This window comes from Schistocerca serialis, chromosome 6 (genome assembly GCF_023864345.2).
Source record: "Schistocerca serialis cubense isolate TAMUIC-IGC-003099 chromosome 6, iqSchSeri2.2, whole genome shotgun sequence".
In the NCBI taxonomy this organism is placed as follows: Eukaryota; Metazoa; Arthropoda; class Insecta; order Orthoptera; family Acrididae; genus Schistocerca; species Schistocerca serialis.
This window is the reverse complement of record NC_064643.1, coordinates 709,557,885-709,579,317: the sequence shown is the minus strand read 5'-3', so window position 1 is coordinate 709,579,317 and position 21,433 is coordinate 709,557,885. Positions and strand designations below refer to the sequence as shown.

The 21,433-nt window shown below is 42.7% G+C and overlaps 1 protein-coding gene across 2 annotated transcripts in view; it reads right to left on the bottom strand.

The window, feature by feature from the left end:
- Positions 1–21,433, bottom strand: part of LOC126484104 (uncharacterized) — an 857,095-nt gene that overhangs the window by 99,227 nt on the left and 736,435 nt on the right. For both annotated transcript variants that reach the window (XM_050107481.1, XM_050107482.1), the window contains exon 4: positions 1,636–1,757. In XM_050107481.1, coding sequence (XP_049963438.1) covers positions 1,636–1,757 — 122 coding nt within the window. The remainder of the gene's footprint in view (positions 1–1,635; positions 1,758–21,433) is intronic.

The following is a 21,433-nucleotide window of genomic DNA, read 5'->3' as shown; positions in this document are numbered from 1 at the left end:
AAAACGCTAGGACCTCTAAAATAATGTAATAAATCAATTTCCAAAAAAAGATAGGTTGACAGGCCTCAATACATAACAGTCCATTTAATAAGTTATGGCTACTAAACACGAAATATCTGTAGTAGAATGGAGTGAATTGATATGTTTTGGTTCAGGAGAAATGTAGAAAACCGAGGGGCAATACTTATAATAGAAGGCAAACTGAGGAACGAAATATCCACACTCACATCATTAATACAGAAACATTACAAGAGTCGAAAGGTACGAAATGTAGGCAGTGGTTTAAAAGGCAGTGAGACTCGGTTATAGCCTACCACGAAGGTCAGTCCATCTGTACATCCATCACGCAGTCAAGTTAGTGAAGGAGAGATACAAATAGGTAATTAAATCAGAGAGAAGAAATAAAATTAGAAACGACAAGGAACTAGGAACATCAATTGAATGGAATGGATAGCGTCTTGAAAAGAAGTTTTAAGATGAGCAGTAACAAAAATAAGAACAAGACGTGCAGGCGAATTGAATTACGTGGTGCTTAGGGATGCAGAATAGGAAATGAGAAAAAATTGTTAATGAGCTTCACTACTTAGGCAACAGAGTATCTGACGACGTGTTTAGTAAGGTTGACCGGAGTTTGGCGGTAGAAAAGAAACTTTTATGAAGAAGAGAAATTTGTTAACATGGAACACAAATGTAACTCTTGGGATAACCTTTCTGAAAAAATCATACAGCCTTACATGATAATAAAGCATTGGTGATAAAACGTACAGACGTGAGGAGTACAGAAGGTTTTACGTAAACTTTAACAGAAGAATGCTGAAAAGAAGTAGATAAGAAGCCACTGTAAAGGTAATGAATTCAGCCAGGGAGTAAGTATCTTTGTGGCAAAAGCTAATAAAAAGACAGAATAAATTGAGAGGATACAAACAGAGGCAGCAAGGAATACATAATTATTCAATAGATGTACGTTTATATTTATCGAAATTGTGAAGGCAGCCCAAACCTGAAGTACAACGAACATTTTCAAATGAATGGAAGTTGTAGTTGTTACGCAGATGTGAAACATGCGCAACACAGACACAGAGATTTACTTCAAACCAGTCTTTGAATAGAAAACCATAACTACCAGGAGCTCAAATTGAAATGTCTACTTTCTCATTTCATGGTCCCTCTTCGTTTTCGAATTGCTCTGTTCCCCTTTTGTGCGTGACCAGTACATGCTAACTTATTTATACTACAATTCTCTTCATGGGAGAACCCTAAACGGGGGCTCAAAGGTAACAGAGGAATGAAGAGGACATTAGGAGGCGGTACATAGCCAAACACGAGATTATTATCTTGCAACTGAAACATAAAAACCTGGAATGACAGCGTTGACATACGACGAATGAAAACGGAGTAAAGGAAAGTCTAAATTTCTGCTCAATAGTGGGTTCACCAGCTGAAAATTCAGTTACAATGTCACATGACAGAAGTACATACGTCTGTCTGGTTACACTGCCAAAGGAAAATGACAAAAATTCAATATGGATTGATATTGACCTGTGTTTTAGAAACTCATTACGGCCTTCCGCGGAATATTCACTTACGGTTTAGTGGTTCGCTACAAGTGCGTTACGAGGTACGTGATGGACTCACCTGGTGGCTGTTGATGAGCCAGGAGATGTTGGCGGCCGGCACGGAAGGTCGCGACGTGCAGTTGGCCACGATGAAGTCTCGCTGCCGCTCCACAGAGATCAGCGGCGCCTCTGTCGGGGCGTCTGAAACATAAACATAAAAGGCGACCTCTTCGTGAACCAGACTTCTTGACAATTGCTTCACACGGAAATGTTCCACTCTTTAACGGCAATGTTCCACTCAGTAACTTGTATTTATACTTGAGAGGGTAAGGCGAGCGTAATTCTTCCATTTCGGACACTTTAGACTTGCCTATTGAGACCGGCTACTATGACCACTAACACTGTAGTCCGCTGTAAGCTACGTTCGTTGTTCTTGACAACATGCCATGCATACACGAATATATCTGCTTCTCTATGGCGGAGCTGGTTGGTTCAAATGGCTCTGAGCACTATGGGACTCTACTGCTGAGGTCATTAGTCCCCTAGAACTTAGAACTAGTTAAACCTAACTAACCTAAGGACATCACAAACATCCATGCCCGAGGCAGGATTCGAACCTGCGACCGTAGCGGTCTTGCGGTTCCAGACTGCAGCGCCTTTAACCGCACGGCCACTTCGGCCGGCTATGGCGGAGCATTCCACTCTGTAACTTGTATATATACTTGAGAGGGTAAGGCGAACGTAATTCTTCCAGTTTGGACACTTTAGACTTGCCTATTGAGACCGGCTACTATGACCACTAACACTGTAGTCCGCCGTAAGCTACATTCGTTGTTCGTGACAACATGCCATGCATACACGAATATATCTGCTTCTCTATGGCGGAGCATTTCAAATCCAATAACAGTGAATATTTGCTTCCTTATGAACTACTGAAGGTTGGCTCAATTTAACACTACCGTCAATAGCTGTAATCACTAAAAAGGTTACTGGATTTTGCAGGTAGCCACTCTGAACAGACGAAGCAGCTTCTATAAAGTAGGAGAGGAGTGTGTGGATATGTCCACTGGTTTCCGCCATTAGTATTCGAAAATAATCCCCCATACCATTTTCCTATTTGATAAATAAAGAGCATAGATTATAAGAAACTACAGGGGTATTTTGATTGATAGTCCCCGTCGAGTTCCTGAATATGAGACAATACTGCCTTGAAATCGACAGTACGTTTATGAGATACGCATAAACAAAATTAAGAAGCATTACAACTGCAAGGATATTGAAACTTCCTGGCAGATTAAAACTGTGTGCCGGACCGAGTCTCGGTCCGGCACACAGTTTGAATCTGTCAGGAAGTTTCATATCAGCGCACACTCCGCTGGAGAGTGAAAATCTCATTCTGCAAGGATACTGATTTCCATCGGAAGAATTAAGTAACTGCTGAGTGTACTGTAGGTATTCAGTAGATAACAGACTCGAACAAATAAAAGTAATAATATATTAGCCTCGCACGGAAGTGGGTTTGATGTCAAATGGAGATTATAATAAGGCAGTTATAAGCTTAATACGCTAAATATATACTTTATACGGTTTGCTGAAGTGCTTGTGTTTTACAAGCTTACGTACAGCGCCAGCCACAAAATTTCGGAAGTTATTGAACGATATTTTCAAAGTATTTAATGTAAAGCATCCGTGACTATTGGTGGATCGTCACTGGCAGTTGACGGCAGTTGGGCTATGAGGTTTCTAGCCCATGGTACACACACCTCAAGACGACCAGGGCACGTTGGGTGGCTCGTTTTTCCACCAGGTTACTTTCTTGGAAATAGGGCAGTCAGAGAGCTCCTGAGCAAACACACACACACACACACACACACACACACACACACACATACACACAAACACACACGCAAGCACACATTTCCCTTTCCCAAACTCCTTCTTAAGCATTCTTCGATATAAAGAAGTCAGAGAGTTTCTAAGCCAACACACAAACACACACACACACGCACGCACGCACGCACACACACACACACACACACACACTGTCACATACAGCTCTCCCAATCACTTTGCCAGCCATTAAAACGAGGCACCGTATCTACATGTCCACCCTAAAGCTAGCAACCTTTCTCTCATTAGCCCCTCTTCACACAACGAAACATGAGTGTTGTTCGATTGTTGCACCCACTTTGGTGGAAGGTACAATGGATCCTCAAGAGTCTCAATTTTATTCAGTGTCCATATTGACTGTATAATTGATCTATAACAGTGCGAAATACATGTGGCTGAAATAATATAATAATCAGACAAGGTTATAGTTGGCTGTTCTTAACTAAGAAATAGGCGTTCAGAACTCAAATAGTATTCTGACACTGGAGCCTAACAACATGTATGCTGTAACTGACAGTGGGTGTATGCTACTGGACGAGTACAGTAAATTTCCATTAGGCAAAACAATCCACGGTAACAATACTTCTTAATCTTCTTCAGGTTCCTATCCATTCCGGATGTTGGCAACCATCTTTGTAGTGCTTTTCATGTCACTTGCAGCTCTAAATAGCTCTGTAGGTGTTTTAGAGGTCCACGTTAGAATATTCTTAAGGCAGGATAGTCTTTTCCGGCCAACGCTTCTCTTCCCTGGTATTTTTCCTTGTAGGATGGTCTGGATGAGATGGAATCTGTTGTTGTTCCGCATTGGATCTTTCTTCCTTTCACTGCGGCCAGTACTTCTTTCTCTTTCATCATTCTTCGTAGAACCTCGACATATGTGACGTGCGCTGTCCACGGTATTCTTACCATTCTCCTGTACAGCCGCATCTCAAAAGCCACCAACCGCTTACCCAACGATACTGTCAGAGTCAGTGTTTCAGCACCATAGAACAGGGTGGAAAATACATGGCAGCATAGAAGTCTGATCTTCGTCGTCATTGCTAAGTCATGATTCTTTAAAAGGTTACTCATCTTATTGAGGACAATTCGAATTCTCACCTCATGAGAAGGATCCCACTGGTCATTTATTGTAGTGCCAAGGTACGTGTATTTATGTACTTGCAGTATGTGATTTTGGCCTATCTCAATGTGACATGCAGGGACTCTGCTTTTACTGATTATCATTGTTTTCGTTTTTTGAGGGTTGACGTCTAGACCATATTCAGAGCTATTTTGTGCAAGTCTATCGAAATGGTACTGCAACTATCCTCACTATCAGAAAATATTATTGTGTCGTCGGCATATCCGATGTTGTTGATATATTTTCCGTTGAAGAGCACTCCCATCTCTACTTCGCACAGAGCTTCCTTAAAGATGTGTTCTGAATAGTTGCTGAAAATCAGTGGGGATAATATAAAACCCTGCCTTACCCCTAGTAGAATGTCTGTGTCTTCTGTCTTTTCTCTGTCCAGCCTCACTGAAGCCGACTAACTCTATTACAGGTTCACAATTATACGTGGGTCTTTATCATCCAAATGAATGCTCCTTAAAATGTCAACAATCTTCTGGTGTTTTACTCTGTCGAAAGCCTTCTGATAATCAATAAAGCAGACATAAATGTCGCAATTCACCTCTCTGCACCTTTGAAATAGTGCCTATGCAATACTTGTATTTGTCCAAATATTCTTCAGATTCATAAATTATAGATGATTTATGTGATACCCATTATGTGACACACCATGTTGGCTACTACAAAACTGGTAAAAAATGCTGTCTGGCAGCTCATACCCCTACTTCAAACTCAGTTATTAAATTCACTAAAAGGCTTTATCAGGTAAGATTCGATAGATATGGCAATAATAAACTGTAAAACTATAATCCACAAGCTGTTATTCATATGGATATTAAATATAAGGGGCATTCCAATGCTATCAAATACCCAGTGTTCATTCCTTATCAGAAAGAAGGGTCGTTGTCTCTTCAGCCACATACTTTCGGCTGCTGTTCGGTGACACTGGTGCAAGGCATTCTCAAAGTAATTGCCACTGTGTTATTTCCATGACAAATACACACACACACACACACACATATATATATATATATATATATATATATATATATATATATATATATATATATATATATGTGTGTGTGTATCCACACTTGACACAAATGCAAAGACACTGTGACTCATATACTTCAAGGGTGGAAAGGTCTTCAGGTACATATTATCGTTGATCTTATTAATGGGCTACTACAGAGATTTATTATTTTCGATCTTAGGCCTAATTGATGCAATCTCACTATTGGTACAAAGACAGAACATTCATAACTTGACATTTCTAGAAGTTTCCCAGTAACGATTCACGTCATCAGACAACATTTTAGGGGGGAAGGAGATAATGTTGTTCTCTAGAAAAATAGTTGAAGATTTTCATAGCCAGCTGCTAAATAATACCAAGAGCTGATTCCAGGATAAGATCTATCATGTTTAGCCACCGGCTTCACATTTTTGACACTGTAGATCAAAAAATCGTACTGAGAATGACGCATTTTTGAGAGATCTGTAAGGTTTTCTATCTCTTAAATTGTATATTCTCTTAATACTCAAGTATAGTCACGAAGAGGAATAAATATGATATGATACTGAGATCAGCATGGTGGTTGTTCAGACTGCCTGAATGGCTTAGTGTCTACTTCAAGTCTCAGGAGGCGTTTTGTCTTTGGACAAAGTTCATCACCAATAGGTAAACTCGATCCCTGATCACAATGAAGATTGCATTTTTTAATGCAAATTAAATTAATACAGTAAAGGGAAGAATAACTGCCTGTATTGTTTATCAACAACTCGTCTTAGGCCGGATAAAACCAGTACACCCACCGCCAGAGTGTGGTGGTCAGGGCACAGCGTGTGCAGTGATAGGAACCTGCCTCCAGCAGTGCTGGAAACCGCACAGCACTGGGCAAGGCACTTATGTACACTCTGAACAACAGTTCGTCTGGCTGAGAGCATTTGAGAATTTTAATTTCGCCCTCTGTTTCTGCCCACTAATACTGCTAAGACAATCCAGTTCCTTTTGAGTGTATATTACCAACCCGCCTTCTCATTGAAGCGGAATTTGCGCACAGAACATTATGTTTACCATTTTAGCAAATGAAATATCGTTCAATATTGTTATTCTATTTTAAACTCTGTAAAAGCTCTCTGATTGATAGTTGCAAATTGCGAAGGCTGCAACATTCAGATAAAGTTTAGTGACACCTTTTAAGCAGATCCGTATGGGAATGGACGTTTACAAGAAGATAATTTCCGAATATCCTCCTGCATAGTAAATATCGCCTAATCCATTAATTTCTTCGAACACTCCAGCAAGGCCTCATTCTTTTCCAGTGGCAGGCTATATTCTTTCTTTACGTTATTTGTTTTCGCCAAACACTGTAGCTGACATTTCATTTTTTAATTTAGTTTTTTTGTTTGAACTCTTCAATTTACATCTTTCGTGCACATATAAAACATTAGCTGTACTTAAATGAGTAATTTTGTTACAGGAATGGTAAAAGTCTGTTCAAAACATTAGGCCTATTTATTTTTTATTACGATCTTTGGAATAACGTTATTCTTGTGAGTCAGTCGCAATCTGACAATATCTATGTTTGACACTATTGTACAGGACGATGTCCTGGACTGAGAAAAATATATATATCCAGGTTTAATATAACCTTTGTTTTTATCCTTATTGGAGAGCTTGATAACAATTTACATATACTTTACAGGTAACTATTAAAAACCACAGGCAGAAAGGGCATTATAATTTCTGAAACGAATTTTTGCTCTGTAGAGGAGTGTGCACTAATTTGAAGGCTCCTGTGGATTAAAACCATGTTTACGACTGGAACTCGAACCTGAGACTTTTGCTTTCAGAGGCAAGTGCTCTACTGATTGAGCTATCCAAGCATGTCACATGACCTCACCTCACAGCTTTATTTCCCACAGTATCTCTTCACCTACCCTAAAAATTTCGAAAAAGTTCTCCTGCCTACTTTGTGGAACAAACCTTCGTGTAAGGAATGATACTGCAGAGCCATTGGCTTAGTCACAGCCCGTGGGACGTTTTCAGAATCAACTGTGTAGTAGAGTATGCACTGATTTCAAACTTCATGGCAGGTTAATACTGAGTGTCAGACCGAGACTAAAACATCTCACAACCTGACGCCGTAGTTTGACTCCGACCAATACATCATCTGCTTCCTTTCAAATTTCAGAGAAATTCTCCTGTATAAGTTTCTCGTGTGTTAGGGCAGTTGTGAATCATGTGTGGACAACTCAGTCGGCACAAGGCTTGCCCCCAAAAGTCGGAGGTTTCCGGTTCGAGTTCCAATACGGCCCACCGTTTTAAAATGCCTGGACGTTTCATATTTATTTATTTCTCAGTCTTGATTACTGGTACACCAGTCAACTTAACAGGTAGTCTTATGCCCCCCTTCATCTACCCAATAAATGGTAAACTCAACACACCAACTGCTCTGTAAGCTACTCGACAGTTTACATAGAAGCGGCTGCCACAAAGACAAAAAAATGGTTCAAATGGCTCTGAGCACTATGGGACTTAACATCTGTGGTCATGAGTCCCCTAGAGCTTAGAACTACTTAAACCTAAGTAACCTAAGGACATCACACAACACCCTGTCATCACGAGACAGAGAAAATCCCTGATTCCGCCGGGAACCGAAACCTGGAACCCGGGCGCGGGAAGCGAGAACGCTACCGCACGACCACGAGCTGCGGACCCACAAAGACAGTTTGTTGGCGTTTAGTATTTTTAGACAGTGTTTCAAAAAGTTAAATTCACTATAAACTCTGTTGTAATTAACTGTAGCTTCCAGTCTGATAACGTGTTCTTCAGTCAAGCAAGATGTAAAAGTTTTTCACAGTTGCATAGAGGGAAGTTTATAAAATCAATAATATGATTGCAGATACCGGTTTTCACTCCTTGGCAACTTATTTGATATTTAAATCTGTTACACATGTCTGTTCATACACTGAAGATGATCAACATGAAACTGTCTGTTCCAACTGTTTTGTCACTATTCTAAATCACTTTGTTTTTAACCGTGGAAGTCTCCATCCATACAGAAGCCATGGTTTGAGAGTAGATAGTCACACATCTTAATTTTGTTAAAAATCTTAGGACGAGCATCCGATATATTCTAGAGTCATATGGTAATAGTGGTGTACATGAAGTTGCTACCTTAAGCGAGGCAACTCATCCTAGAGAATTTACCATGTCGGTTACTGTTAAATATATGACACAATTTCTTCTTCAACATTTCAGACCGCCCTTTCTTCATTATTCTCAGCAGCCCACTGCTACAGAGCTGTACCAGTTCGACAGCAAAATGGCACATCTGCAACCCATACCTCTGTAAACCATAAATAAGACACTTGTAACTCTGAACGCATCAAAAAGCCCTGGTTTGTCGACACTTTGCTGGCTATACATAGGTGCACATCTTGTTTTGGTCCCACTAATATGAGACGCATGTGACCCCTCCGAAGCATACCACTTTTCACAGTATTTATATCACTCCCAAAAGTCCTACCTGTTAGTCAACAGGACTCATTGGAACCACAGACACGTCTGAAAATGCCCAGTCGCATCGCTGGACGAAATGTTAGGAACTGAAATGTTTCGTGGACCTTGATAATACAGCCAAGATCATTTACTATAAGGTGAGACGTTGGGTTATGAAAGCCTTCGCCGCGCGGGATTAGCCGAGCAGTCTAGGGCCCTGCAGTCATGGACTGTGCAGCTGGTCCCGGCGGAGGTTCGAGTCCTCCCTCGGGCATGGGTGTGTCTATTTGTCCTTAGGATAATTTAGGTTAAGTAGTGTGTAAGCTAAGGTACTGATGACCTTAGCGGTTAAGTCCTATAAGATTTCACACACATTTGAACATTTTTATGAAAGCCTTCAACCAAACAGCGAGGTAATCGATCCCAGCGGATCAGGAAAAGATGGGGAAGGAAGTGCTCTTTCAAAGAAACCATCCCGGCATTTGCCTGAAGCGATTTAGGGAAATCACGGAAAACCTAAATCACGATGACCGGACGCGAGTTTGAACCATCATCCATCCGAATGCGAGTCCAGTGTGCTAAATACTGCGTCACGTGGCTTTCTTCCAGTGTGTGATAAACTGAAGTGGAAAGTTTCCTCCGAAGATATTTGTGTGGAGTGCGACTTTGTGCAGGTGTTGGAAACTGGATGCTGGTACAGAGAAGACGAGAAACTTTTGAAATGTGGTGCTATAAAAGGTTGATAAATAGTAGGTTAAAATTTTTCAAATGGCTCTAAGCACTATGGGACTTAACACCCGAGGTCATCAATCCCCTAGACTTAGAACTACTTAAACCTAAGTAATCTAAGGACATCACACACATCTATGCCCCAGGCAGGATTCGAACTTTCGACCGTAGTAGCAGCGCGGTTCAGGACTGAAGCGCCTAGAACCACTAGGCCACAGTGGCCGGCTGAATAGTAGGTAGGCAGTAGGTAGGTAGGGTAGCTAATGAATAAGTATCTAATCGATTTGGGAAGAAAAGGAATTTGTGGCACGGCTTCACTAAATGAAGGGATTGGCATTCAGGAGACACTGTAAGGCACCAAGAAACAGTAAATTTGCTAAAGATGGAAGAGAGAAGAGGCGGTGGGGGGGGGGGGGAATCTGTAGGGGTGGAATACTTACAGAGATGAATAGGCATGCACAGGAATGACTAACACGCAGAGGTGCATTTTTCGGAGTGAAAATCACAACTATGTCTTCAACCAGTGGTCAGTCTCAAGAACCACTTCCTTCAGATGTCACCGCGCGTTGACCCTCCCGGTACCGGTAACGTGGAAACGAGCACCTGCACTCGAGTTCGCAGCTGGAGAGAGCGCCGCCAAGCAGGGTGTTGTCCCCTGGGGCGGAGGCCAGGTGGGGGCGGCACACCGCAGTCCCCCTCCCAGCGCGGGTAGGGGCGGCTCAGGAGCCCTTTGCGGGGCCGGGGCCAGACCTTTGAAGAGCCTCCTTCAGAGAGTCCTCCACCGCGGCGGCAATCACGCTAATTCAGCCCGGATTACGGGCTTCTCTCGGGTACGCGAGCTGCCACCGCCGCGCCGCCTACGATCTAATAGCTGTCCAGTGGCCAACCTCACCACCGCCTTACCACCACTAATGAATGTACGACTGCCGGGAGTGCAACCTGTATTCGAATAAGTCAAACTCAGGACCATTGTGCGAGAATGTCGCTGAACCTTAGGCCTACCATTAGGAGGGTAGAAACACCTTAAGAAGAAGAAGAAGGAGGGGAGTCAATGGAGGCAGGAATGGATTTGATAGTTTGACCAATTCTCACCCTAATAGTGAAATCGACCATGTTTTCAACGAACTTCTATTTTTTGACGTCATCTCCTCTACTGTCAATACATTTTATCCAGCCATGTTCCAATCTCATTATCTCATATCTATAATGTTCCGCCGGAAGTGCTGCAAAGTTCCTCTCTACAGTCGCAGTGGGTTCTTGACAGGACGAATACGCTGACCAACGAGGAATTTCTTTAGTTTTGACAACAGATAGAAGTCCAAGGGAGCGAAATTAAGCGAATAAGGTCTACGTTCCAGTCCTTCACAAGCCAAATCCTTCAGTTTACCCAATGTCAATACACGTATGTGGACAGATGCATTGTCCTGATGGAAGATGATTTTTCCTTCTTAAGGCAGGGTCTGTTTTTCACGAATGCTTGCGTCCAGTTTTATTAGAAGTTGAGAGTAGTATACTCCAGTTGTGGTTCTACCTTTTTCAGGATTGTCAATCAACAAATCTTCTTTTGCGTCCCAAATCACATATGCCATATTGCAACAATCTTACCTACCAATGTTACCGTCCTTGCCTTCTTGAAGAACAGGCTTCTGTTCACTGCATAGACTGCTATTTCAATTCTAGTGTGTATTGGTGAATCTGTGTTACATGCACTATCATGTATCGACGCATAATGTCACTTCTGTTGTTCTTAAAACAGACCAAGCCCTTTCGAAAACTGTAGTGAGCTAGGCTTTCTCGTTATCCATTCCTGCTGCAAGATGACACCATACTGTTCCTCTGATATCCCTATAACAATTGCAGTTCCACGCACCTTTATAAGCCCATCTTGCAGAGTCATATCATTCACTTTGTAGATGATTTCCGGTTTGTTAGCCCTTCCGCTATGTCCTTCGCGTGGGTCATCTTGTATTCTTTCACGGACGGCTTCAAATGCCGCTGCCCATTTCTTCAAGATAGGAATTGGAGGTGAAGAGGTGCCATTCACATTAGCAGGCCTAAAATGAATTTAAGTAGGTGTTCAACCATATTTTACGAAGAATTTCATCACAGCACGACACTCGTTATTTTTTCCCATTTTCAATACCATGCGCAAAATAACTGCTTCAAACGACTGCTTACGGTCAGCTGCTGTTTGGAGTGACTTGCAGCTTTACGTGACGTCAACTAACACATGTACCAACGAAGGAGGAAAAAATCACGCGGGTATTGCTGTGATTCTTGGCAGAGGCCGAGGACTTTTCAGACAGCCCTCGTGTTACTGAGAGTTAGAGCTTCGAAAAACCTCTTAACAAAGACGGCGTGATTTCTAAAATCGCTGTGAAACGTGATATACAATCATTTGCCTGTAGAACCTAAGAGACTAGACACTAGAGAGTATATCATTCACACGATCTCGAAGACTACAAGGACAGTAAAACACTATTACTTTCAGGAGCGTTACCCTTACAATTTAGTGTGAATCTTACAAAGTATTTAATTATTTACTTTATGTCTGGTAGTCATAGTTTTACAAAATATTTAAAGAAAGAGCCACTTAAAATTTAAAGTACTGATTGTGCATGCCAAGATTAGTTACCAACAGCCTATCAGTGTGCAAGGATATTGTAACAAAGAACTCCATAAGATAACCAGGGAATGTTCTTAGGCCACATTCTTCGACAAAATGGCGGATGGACTGTCCATGACCACATTCCTCCATTTCTTTCGCAAACGCCGTTCAAACTTCCCGATATATGACGAGAGCGACCAAAACCGCTCTTCATTTCCTCCACAAATAACATGTGCCACGCGAATTTTCATATATGATGAGGGATTTTAAATACAGTGGTTATTTCTGATGAACCTATTATGTCACGTGGATAGTAGGGAGAGTTTTCATTCAATAATTCCAACAATTCGGCAATAGCATTGAATCTGTCGCCTACAAGCTGTTGGACGAGATGTTATGATGAGTTACTTGATCGTAGCTGATTTTTACCAACGGGGTTGTGTCTTTGTTGATGGATAGTTGACGAATGCCATAATTTCCTTGTATTTTTTTCTGAATGCTTCTATTCTGTGCAGGGAGTCGTGCTACATGGCTCAGTATTGGAAACCTATACAATGCAGAAGATTTAATACTTCCCGTATCCGTTTTCTTCTCCTTGTGGGACTGGACGTCTATCGTTTCGGAACGAACACTGTCCACCAAGACCCATGCACAATATTCGGCAACAGAGGTTATCAGATTTAGCGCTATATCTTTACGATTTTCTTGTGAGATTATAGAGTGTCTATGCCGTAATTTCGTTCATCTGTTTTTAAACAAACGACAAGTCTACTATATACGTTGTTACTCTTAAGTTAAATAGCAATAATTACCGTAATTTTGGCACATTTTTGAGATATATATATATTCATTTGATTATCCTATCCTGTATTCATGTTTACTTATGTGATCGTAATTTCTGTTTCACTCTCATTTTCCGCTGTGAATTATTACTTTGCTGATTTTGGAACGGACAGTCTGATTTATTTTAAATCGAAGTCTGAGCTTTGGTTGTTGTGCTCTGCGATAATTTAACATAGAATTTACTGAAATTTCACACTGTCTCACATCACCCGACTTACTGCTATCCAGCAGTGAACTCAGCGCCTGTAGCTCATTCCTCAAACACAGAAGGTGACAGTTTATTTATTTAATTGTCTGGTTAGGGCCCCCGTCGGGCAAACCGTTCACCGGGTGCCGGTATTTCAATTTGACGCCCCTTCGGTGACCTGCAGTCGATGAAGATGATACGATGATGATGAGGACGGCACAACACCCATTCCCTGGGAGGAGAAAATTCCCCGACCCAGCCGGGAATCGAACACGGGCCCAGGGGATTGACAATCCATCACGCTGACCATTCAGCTACTGGTACGGGTGGGGGAGGGGAGGGGGAGGGAGAGTCTTGTATAAGCCATATATCATTTTGAGAATTTTTTATCACTATATTAAAGCTCTGAGGTTCGTAACGTGTTTCAATACGGCCACTAAGTTTCTGGATTCTGTGACATTTCCTGATCTTGCAGGCGGTATTTGCCGTGTGTCGTTTGAAAGAGAAGGGTCTGTCCAAAGCCATTCCTCTCTATTTAGGGTGCTTCTGGCGTTTCAGCATTGAGTTGCTTGAAAGAGATTTTCAGTTGATAATTTGTACGTCTGATATTTAGGTGGAAACAATTAGCTTCGTAATTGTTAAGCCTTGATTTCATAAAGTACTCATTCAGTGGTCAAATCTTCCATGGTCTCGGTCATCATCAAACCCATACTGTGTTGCAGCACACACTGTTAAGAAGACCCGAGTTCTAAAGATTCTACGAAATGGGAGCTATTTCTGACAGACCATCTTACCGAAATCGTCTGTATATTACATCAATTAATATATTGTAGATCAGAATTATCTTTATAGGATGAATAGCCTATGGCGCACGTATTTAACCCAAGACTTTCGTACAGCACTAATCGCATACACTGAATTCAAAACTCTGGCATTACAAACATGTCCATCGTTATCACCTTGTGTTTATAACTTCTGAGGTGAATTACTCTTGCTGCTATGGAACATGAAATGAGGAACAGTGCTTGTGGTTTCTATACTGTAGAAGGCTGCGAACCTGTTTCCAAAGTCGTAAGCTTTTCGACCGACGAAGAGTCTTACCAATGTTTTGACCCCACCAGATATCACTTTTGACATTCCTACCTGGCATATACGTTGCCCCACATTGTACCTCAAATTCTGGAGGGCTGAACGGAAGGCCTCTCCAGTTTGTCTGACGAACCGGTTTCAGGCTCTGTCTAAAGCTGATACTGATCTTCGGCCTGACATGGCTGCTTGTCCTGTTCCAGAGGTTGCCCCTCAGTCTGCAAGATCCGGGCGGTCGCAGAGGGTGGGCTTACTGGTAGTTGGGAGCTCCAATGTCAGGCACGTAATGGGGCCCCTTAGGGATATGGCAGCAAGAGAGGGGAAGAAAACCAATGTGCACTCCGTGTGTATATCGGGGGGAGTCATTCCAGATGTGGAAAGGGTCCTTCCGGATGCCATGAAGGGTACAGGGTGCACCCATCTGCTGGTGGTCGCTCATGTCGGCACCAATGATGTGTGTCGCTATGGATCCGAGGAAATCCTCTCTGGCTTCCGGCGGCTATCTGATTTGGTGAAGACTGCCAGTCTCGCTAGCGGGATTAAAGCAGAGCTCACCATCTGCAGCATCGTCGACAGGACTGACTGCGGACCTTTGGTACAGAGCCGAGTGGAGGGTCTGAATCAGAAGCTGAGACGGTTCTGCGACCGTGTGAGCTGCAGATTTCTCGACTTGGGCCATAGGGTGGTGGGATTTCGGGTTCCGCTGGATAGGTCAGGAGTCCACTACACGCAACAAGCGGCTACACGGGTAGCAGGGGTTGTGTGGCGTGGGCTGGGCGGTTTTTTAGGTTAGATGGCCTTGGGCAAGTACAGAAAGGGCAACAGCCTCAACGGGTGCGGGGCAAAGTCAGGACATGCGGGGACCAAGCAGCAATCGGTATTGTAATTGTAAACTGTCGAAGCTGCTTTGGTAAAGTACCGGAACTTCAAGCGCTGATAGAAAGCACCGAAGCCGAAATCGTTATAGGTACAGAAAGCTGGTTGAAGCCAGAGATAAATTCTGCCGAAATTTTTACAAAGGTACAGACGGTGTTTAGAAAGGATAGATTGCATGCAACCGGTGGTGGAGTGTTCGTCGCTGTTAGTAGTAGTTTATCCTGTAGTGAAGTAGAAGTGGATAGTTCCTGTGAATTATTATGGGTGGAGGTTACACTAAACAACCGAACTAGGTTAATAATTGGCTCCTTTTACCGACCTCCCAACTCAGCAGTATTAGTGGCAGAACAACTGAGAGAAAATTTGGAATACATTTCACATAAATTTTCTCAGCATGTTATAGTCTTAGGTGGAGATTTCAATTTACCAGATATAGACTGGGACACTCAGATGTTTAGGACGGGTGGTAGGGACAGAGCATCGAGTGACATTATACTGAGTGCACTATCCGAAAATTAACTCGAGCAATTAAACAGAGAACCGACTCGTGGAGATAACATCTTGGACCTACTGATAACAAACAGACCCGAACTTTTCGACTCTGTATGTACAGAACAGGGAATCAGTGATTATAAGGCCGTTGCAGCATCCCTGAATATGGAAGTTAGTAGGAATATAAAAAAAGGGAGGAAGGTTTATCTCTTTAGCAAGAGTAATAGAAGGCAGATTTCAGACTACCTAACAGATCAAAACGAAAATTTCTGTTCCGACACTGACAATGTTGAGTGTTTATGGAAAAAGTTCAAGGCAATCGTAAAATGCGTTTTAGACAGGTACGTGCCGAGTAAAACAGTGAGGGACGGGAAAAACCCACCGTGGTACAACAACAAAGTTAGGAAACTACTGCGAAAGCAAAGAGAGATTCACTCTAAGTTTAAACGCAGCCAAAACTTTTCAGACAAAACGATGTCAAAGTTAGCGTAAGGAGGGCTATGCGTGAAGCGTTCAGTGAATTCGAAAGTAAAATTCTATGTACCGACTTGACAGAAAATCCTAGGAAGTTCTGGTCTTACGTTAAATCAGTAAGTCACTCGAAACAGCATATCGAGACACTTCGGGATGATGATGGCATTGAAACAGAGGATGACACGCGTAAAGCTAAAATATTAAACACCTTTTTCCAAAGCTGTTTCACAGAGGAAGGCCGCACTGCAGTTCCTTCTCTAAATCCTCGCACAAACGAAAAAATGGCTGACATCGAAATAAGTGTCCAAGGAATAGAAAAGCAACTGGAATCACTCAACAGAGGAAAGTCCACTGGACCTGACGGCATACCAATTCGATTCTACACAGAGTACGCGAAAGAACTTGCCCCCCTTCTAACAGCCGTGTACCGCAAGTCTCTAGAGGAACGGAAGGTTCCAAATGATTGGAAAAGAGCACAGGTAGTCCCAGTCTTCAAGAAGGGTCGTCGAGCAGATGTGCAAAACTATAGACCTATATCTCTGACGTCGATCTATTGTAGAATTTTAGAACATGTTTTTTGCTCGAGTATCATGTCGTTTTTGGAAACCCAGAATCTACTCTGTAGGAATCAACATGGATTCCGGAAACAGCGATCGTGTGAGACCCTACTCGCTTTATTTGTTCATAAGACCCAGAAAATATTAGATACAGGCTCCCAGGTAGCTGCTATTTTTCTTGACTTCCGGAAGGCGTTCGATACAGTTCCGCACTGTCGCCTGATAAACAAAGTAAGAGCCAACGGAATATCAGACCAGCTGTGTGGCTGGATTGAAGAGTTTTTAGCAAACAGAACACAGCATGTTGTTATCAATGGAGAGACGTCTACAGACGTTAAAGTAACCTCTGGCGTGCCACAGGGGAGTGTTATGGGACCATTGCTTTTCACAATATATATAAATGACCTAGTAGATAGTGTCGGAAGTCCCATGCGGCTTTTCGCGGATGATGCTGTAGTATATAGAGAAGTTGCAGCATTAGAAAATTGTAGCGAAATGCAGGAAGATCTGCAGCGGATAGGCACTTGGTGCAGGGAGTGGCAACTGACCCTTAACACAGACAAATGTAATGTATTGCGAATACATAGAAAGAAGGATCCTTTATTGTATGATTATATGATAACGGAACAAACACTGGTAGCAGTTACTTCTGTAAAATATCTGGGAGTATGCGTGCGGAACGATTTGAAGTGGAATGATCATATAAAATTAATTGTTGGTAAAGCGGGTACCAGGTTGAGATTCATTGGGAGAGTCCTTCGAAAATGTAGTCCATCAACAAAGGAGGTGGCTTACAAAACACTCGTTCGACCTATACTTGAGTATTGCTCATCAGTGTGGGATCCGTACCAGGTCGGGTTGACGGAGGAGATAGAGAAGATCCAAAGAAGAGCGGCGCGTTTCGTCACTGGGTTATTTGGTAACCGTGATAGCGTTACGGAGATGTTTAATAAACTCAAGTGGCAGACTCTGCAAGAGAGGCGCTCTGCGTCGCGGTGTAGCTTGCTCGCCAGGTTTCGAGAGGGTGCGTTTCTGGATGAGGTATCGAATATATTGCTTCCCCCTACTTATACCTCCAGAGGAGATCACGAATGTAAAATTAGGGTGATTAGAGCGCGCACGGAGGCTGTCAGACAGTCGTTCTTCCCGCGAACCATACGCGACTGGAACAGGAAAGGGAGGTGATGACAGTGGCACGTAAAGTGCCCTCCGCCACACACCATTGGGTGGCTTGCGGAGTATAAATGTAGATGTAGATGTAGATGTAGATAAAAGGTGGAAACTTGAAAATACGGCCCATTATCAAGCAATCGCCGTTATCTGGCAAGGAACGTGTTAGCAAATGAGTGTAACGGTTCATATTTCGCGCACTTGTTTCGTGTAATCGCCCCTAAAACTTTCACCTGGATGTGGCACTTGCGATACCGAATCCTAGTGCAATTTAGCGATACATTTACAAACTTAGCACACATCTTGTACAGTGGATAGAACTATCAGTGCTAAAAACCAAAAAGTATGTTTAACACTTTCATAACATTGATACTAAATGAGGATTAATGGTGCATCAAAGCATATGTGTGAGACAAAGACACAGCGATTCAGGAGTCAATATTAAGCCACTCTTCTGATTCCCCTTCATTGCAAACAGTCGATCTCGAAAATAATTCCTGGTGTGGTACGGCTCGATGAGCTTGTTAAACGCCCGTAATACGAGGGTTATTCAGAATGTAGGAAACGTTTTGGCATTAAAAAGAAACTAAGTACAAGAAATACATCTTATTACATACATCTGAAAGAGCGACTGGCATACTAATTTTCCACATAGTCACCAATCACATTGAGGCACTTATCATAGCGGTGTAAGAGCTTTGAAGGACCTTCGTCGTAAAATTCTGCCGCCAGAGACTTCAGCCAGTGACTCACGCCCGCCTGGAGTTCGGCGTCGTCATCTTGGGAAAGAAGTGGAATTCAGTTGGTACAAGATAGGGGCTGTAGGGCGCATGAGGGAAAATTTACCATTTTAATGAATTATGGAGTTCTTTAGTGCGGTATGCCATGTGAGGTCGGGCATTGTCGTGAAAAACAAATTTAGGACGACGGCTTTCCTCGGCGTTTGTTTTGAACTGCTCTTCTAAGGCTGTGCAAAGTTTGACAGTACTGGGCAGAATTTATGGTTGCTCCACGTTCGAGAAAATCAATAAGAAGCGCAACTCGCCCATCGAAAAACTATGTCGCCATAAATTTCCTTGCTGACGAGGTTTGCAAACATTTTCTTGATTTTAGGGGGTACCTTGTGTGCCCCTCACTCCATGGACTGTAATTTTGTCTCTCAATTGACGTGCTTCACCCAAGTCTCGTCACCGGTTACGAATCGATCCAGTAATAAATCACCATGTTTGTGGTAGGCCTCCGAAAAAGTCAACGTTTCTCCCATTTGCTGTTCTTTATGGCGCTCTTAAGCATGTTGGGCACCCATTGTACACAAAATTTGTGGTAGCGTAGCTTTTGAGTGACAATTTCAAGCAACAAAGTCCGTGAAACTTGTGGAAAAGAAAGCGGAACCTCCGTTATTGTGAAGCGACTGTTTTCACGAATCGTTTCATCAACTTTTGCGACAAGATCGTCAGTCACAGTGCTATTCTCTTCATCATGAACGTTAGTTCGTCCACTTTTAAGCCGAATGCACCATTTCCGGACGGAACATTCACTCATTACGTTGTTTCTGTACATTTCGCAGAGTTCACGATATATTTTTATAGGTTTTAGGTTTTTTTCCAACAAAAACCGTATCACAGGCCGCACCTCACAACTGGCGGGATTTTCGATTGCAGCGCACATTTGAAATTCGAATATCGAAAAAACCAGACGCTCAGAGAAGTTCCCGGTGTGACGGATGGATGCCGACTGCGCTGCCGAGCACGCACGTATCAAAATGTACGCGATCGGAGCGCGCCTAGCGGCGTCAGACGGAAACGTTCCCTACTTTCTGAATAGCCCTCGCAGCTGTGCTGTACCAGTAGACGCCACTATGCTGTGTCAAGTTGAAAACACGCAAATTTACTTTTTGTCGCCTTTACTGACTGAATTACCACACGGAAATAGGTCTAATAGACAAGGAAACGTAAATACAGTGCTTGTAAAAGTTTTCTAATGTGTAGTGTTGTAACTGTGGTGTTAATATCATAAAGTTGAGATGCAGTCTGTACATGCACGAGTGTTACAGCGGAGAGCTACAACCTACCACCGCGCAGTCCAGAGAGGTTATAGCCTAGAGTCGGAGCTGGTAGCTCAGAACGCAGCCGACGGCCGTCATCATCAATAATTAAATTCTTAAAAGGAACAGTTGCGCCGTACATTTGTCGAAATTAGTGGTTCCAACGTGCTTAACGTGGTCTAGATAGGCGGTACCGTTTCAACTGGACGAGAATTCGGTTCAAGTCGTGAAGGGATAGTCTTGGGTAAGAAAGTTGTCGGGAGCGAGCTACTGACTGCGGTAAGTCGTAATTGGAAGAGCCTGCCGACGATTTATATTGCTCGGCTTATCCTTTCAACGTCGATTTTTGGAGAACCTCCTTCTATTGTATCGTGCATCAAAAAATTAGGATTCACCAAACGATTTAAATGGAGAAGGGGATATCTCTATTAGCGGGCTGATATTCAACAGGCTTGAGTAATTATTTATTGGTATGATAATACGCTTATGCACAATATGGAACAAGACTTAATGTATGTGATTGTGAGTTGTTGGTTGGTGGTAGTGGACTGGAAACCGTGCTACCGCGGGGTAGCCGCGCTGTTTACGGCCCCATGTCACGGTACGCGCTGCTCCCCCCATCGGAGGTTCGAGTCATCCCTCAGGTGTGTGTGTGTGTGTGTGTGTTGTCCTTAGCGTAAATTAGAGTAAGTTAGATTAAGTGTGTAAGCTTATGGTCCGATGACACCAGCAGTTTGGGCTCGTAGAACTGACCAAAACACGTACTCTTCCGTGTTACCACAACCAATAGCAATAGCGCTAGCACGCCCAGAGGTAATTCAGTTGTCACACTTTTTGTTACCCTGTGGCACACCCTGAGGATTCAGTGGTTGCTGTTTCGTTGTTGTGTATAAATGGACATTTGGGCCTTAAGCGAGATGATAACATGGGTGCGTTTCACTTACGGCGGCAGATTCAAGCAATTGGTAACGGAAATTTATGTTGTTCCTACAGTGAAATTTGCCTGCGAGTTGGCGAATTCTTGCCCTAGTATAGTTAAAGATAGGCCACGCTTTCTAACGAACCATTAGTGCATGTTTTTAATTGAATGGACGAAAGTGTTGGTGGCCTCTAGGCTTTTTGTCCGTTTTGTTGATGATTACTGTCTGTCTGTGGGGTCTTAAAATATTTCTGGGACTCGTACGCCTACGACGAATTGGCTGTACTGGATATTTAAATGAAAAGAAATATTATAAAGCTAGGGTACTTAACTCAAAATTGGATTCGCGAAATGCAGCTGAAAATAAATTGCCATTCAACGAGATTTTTA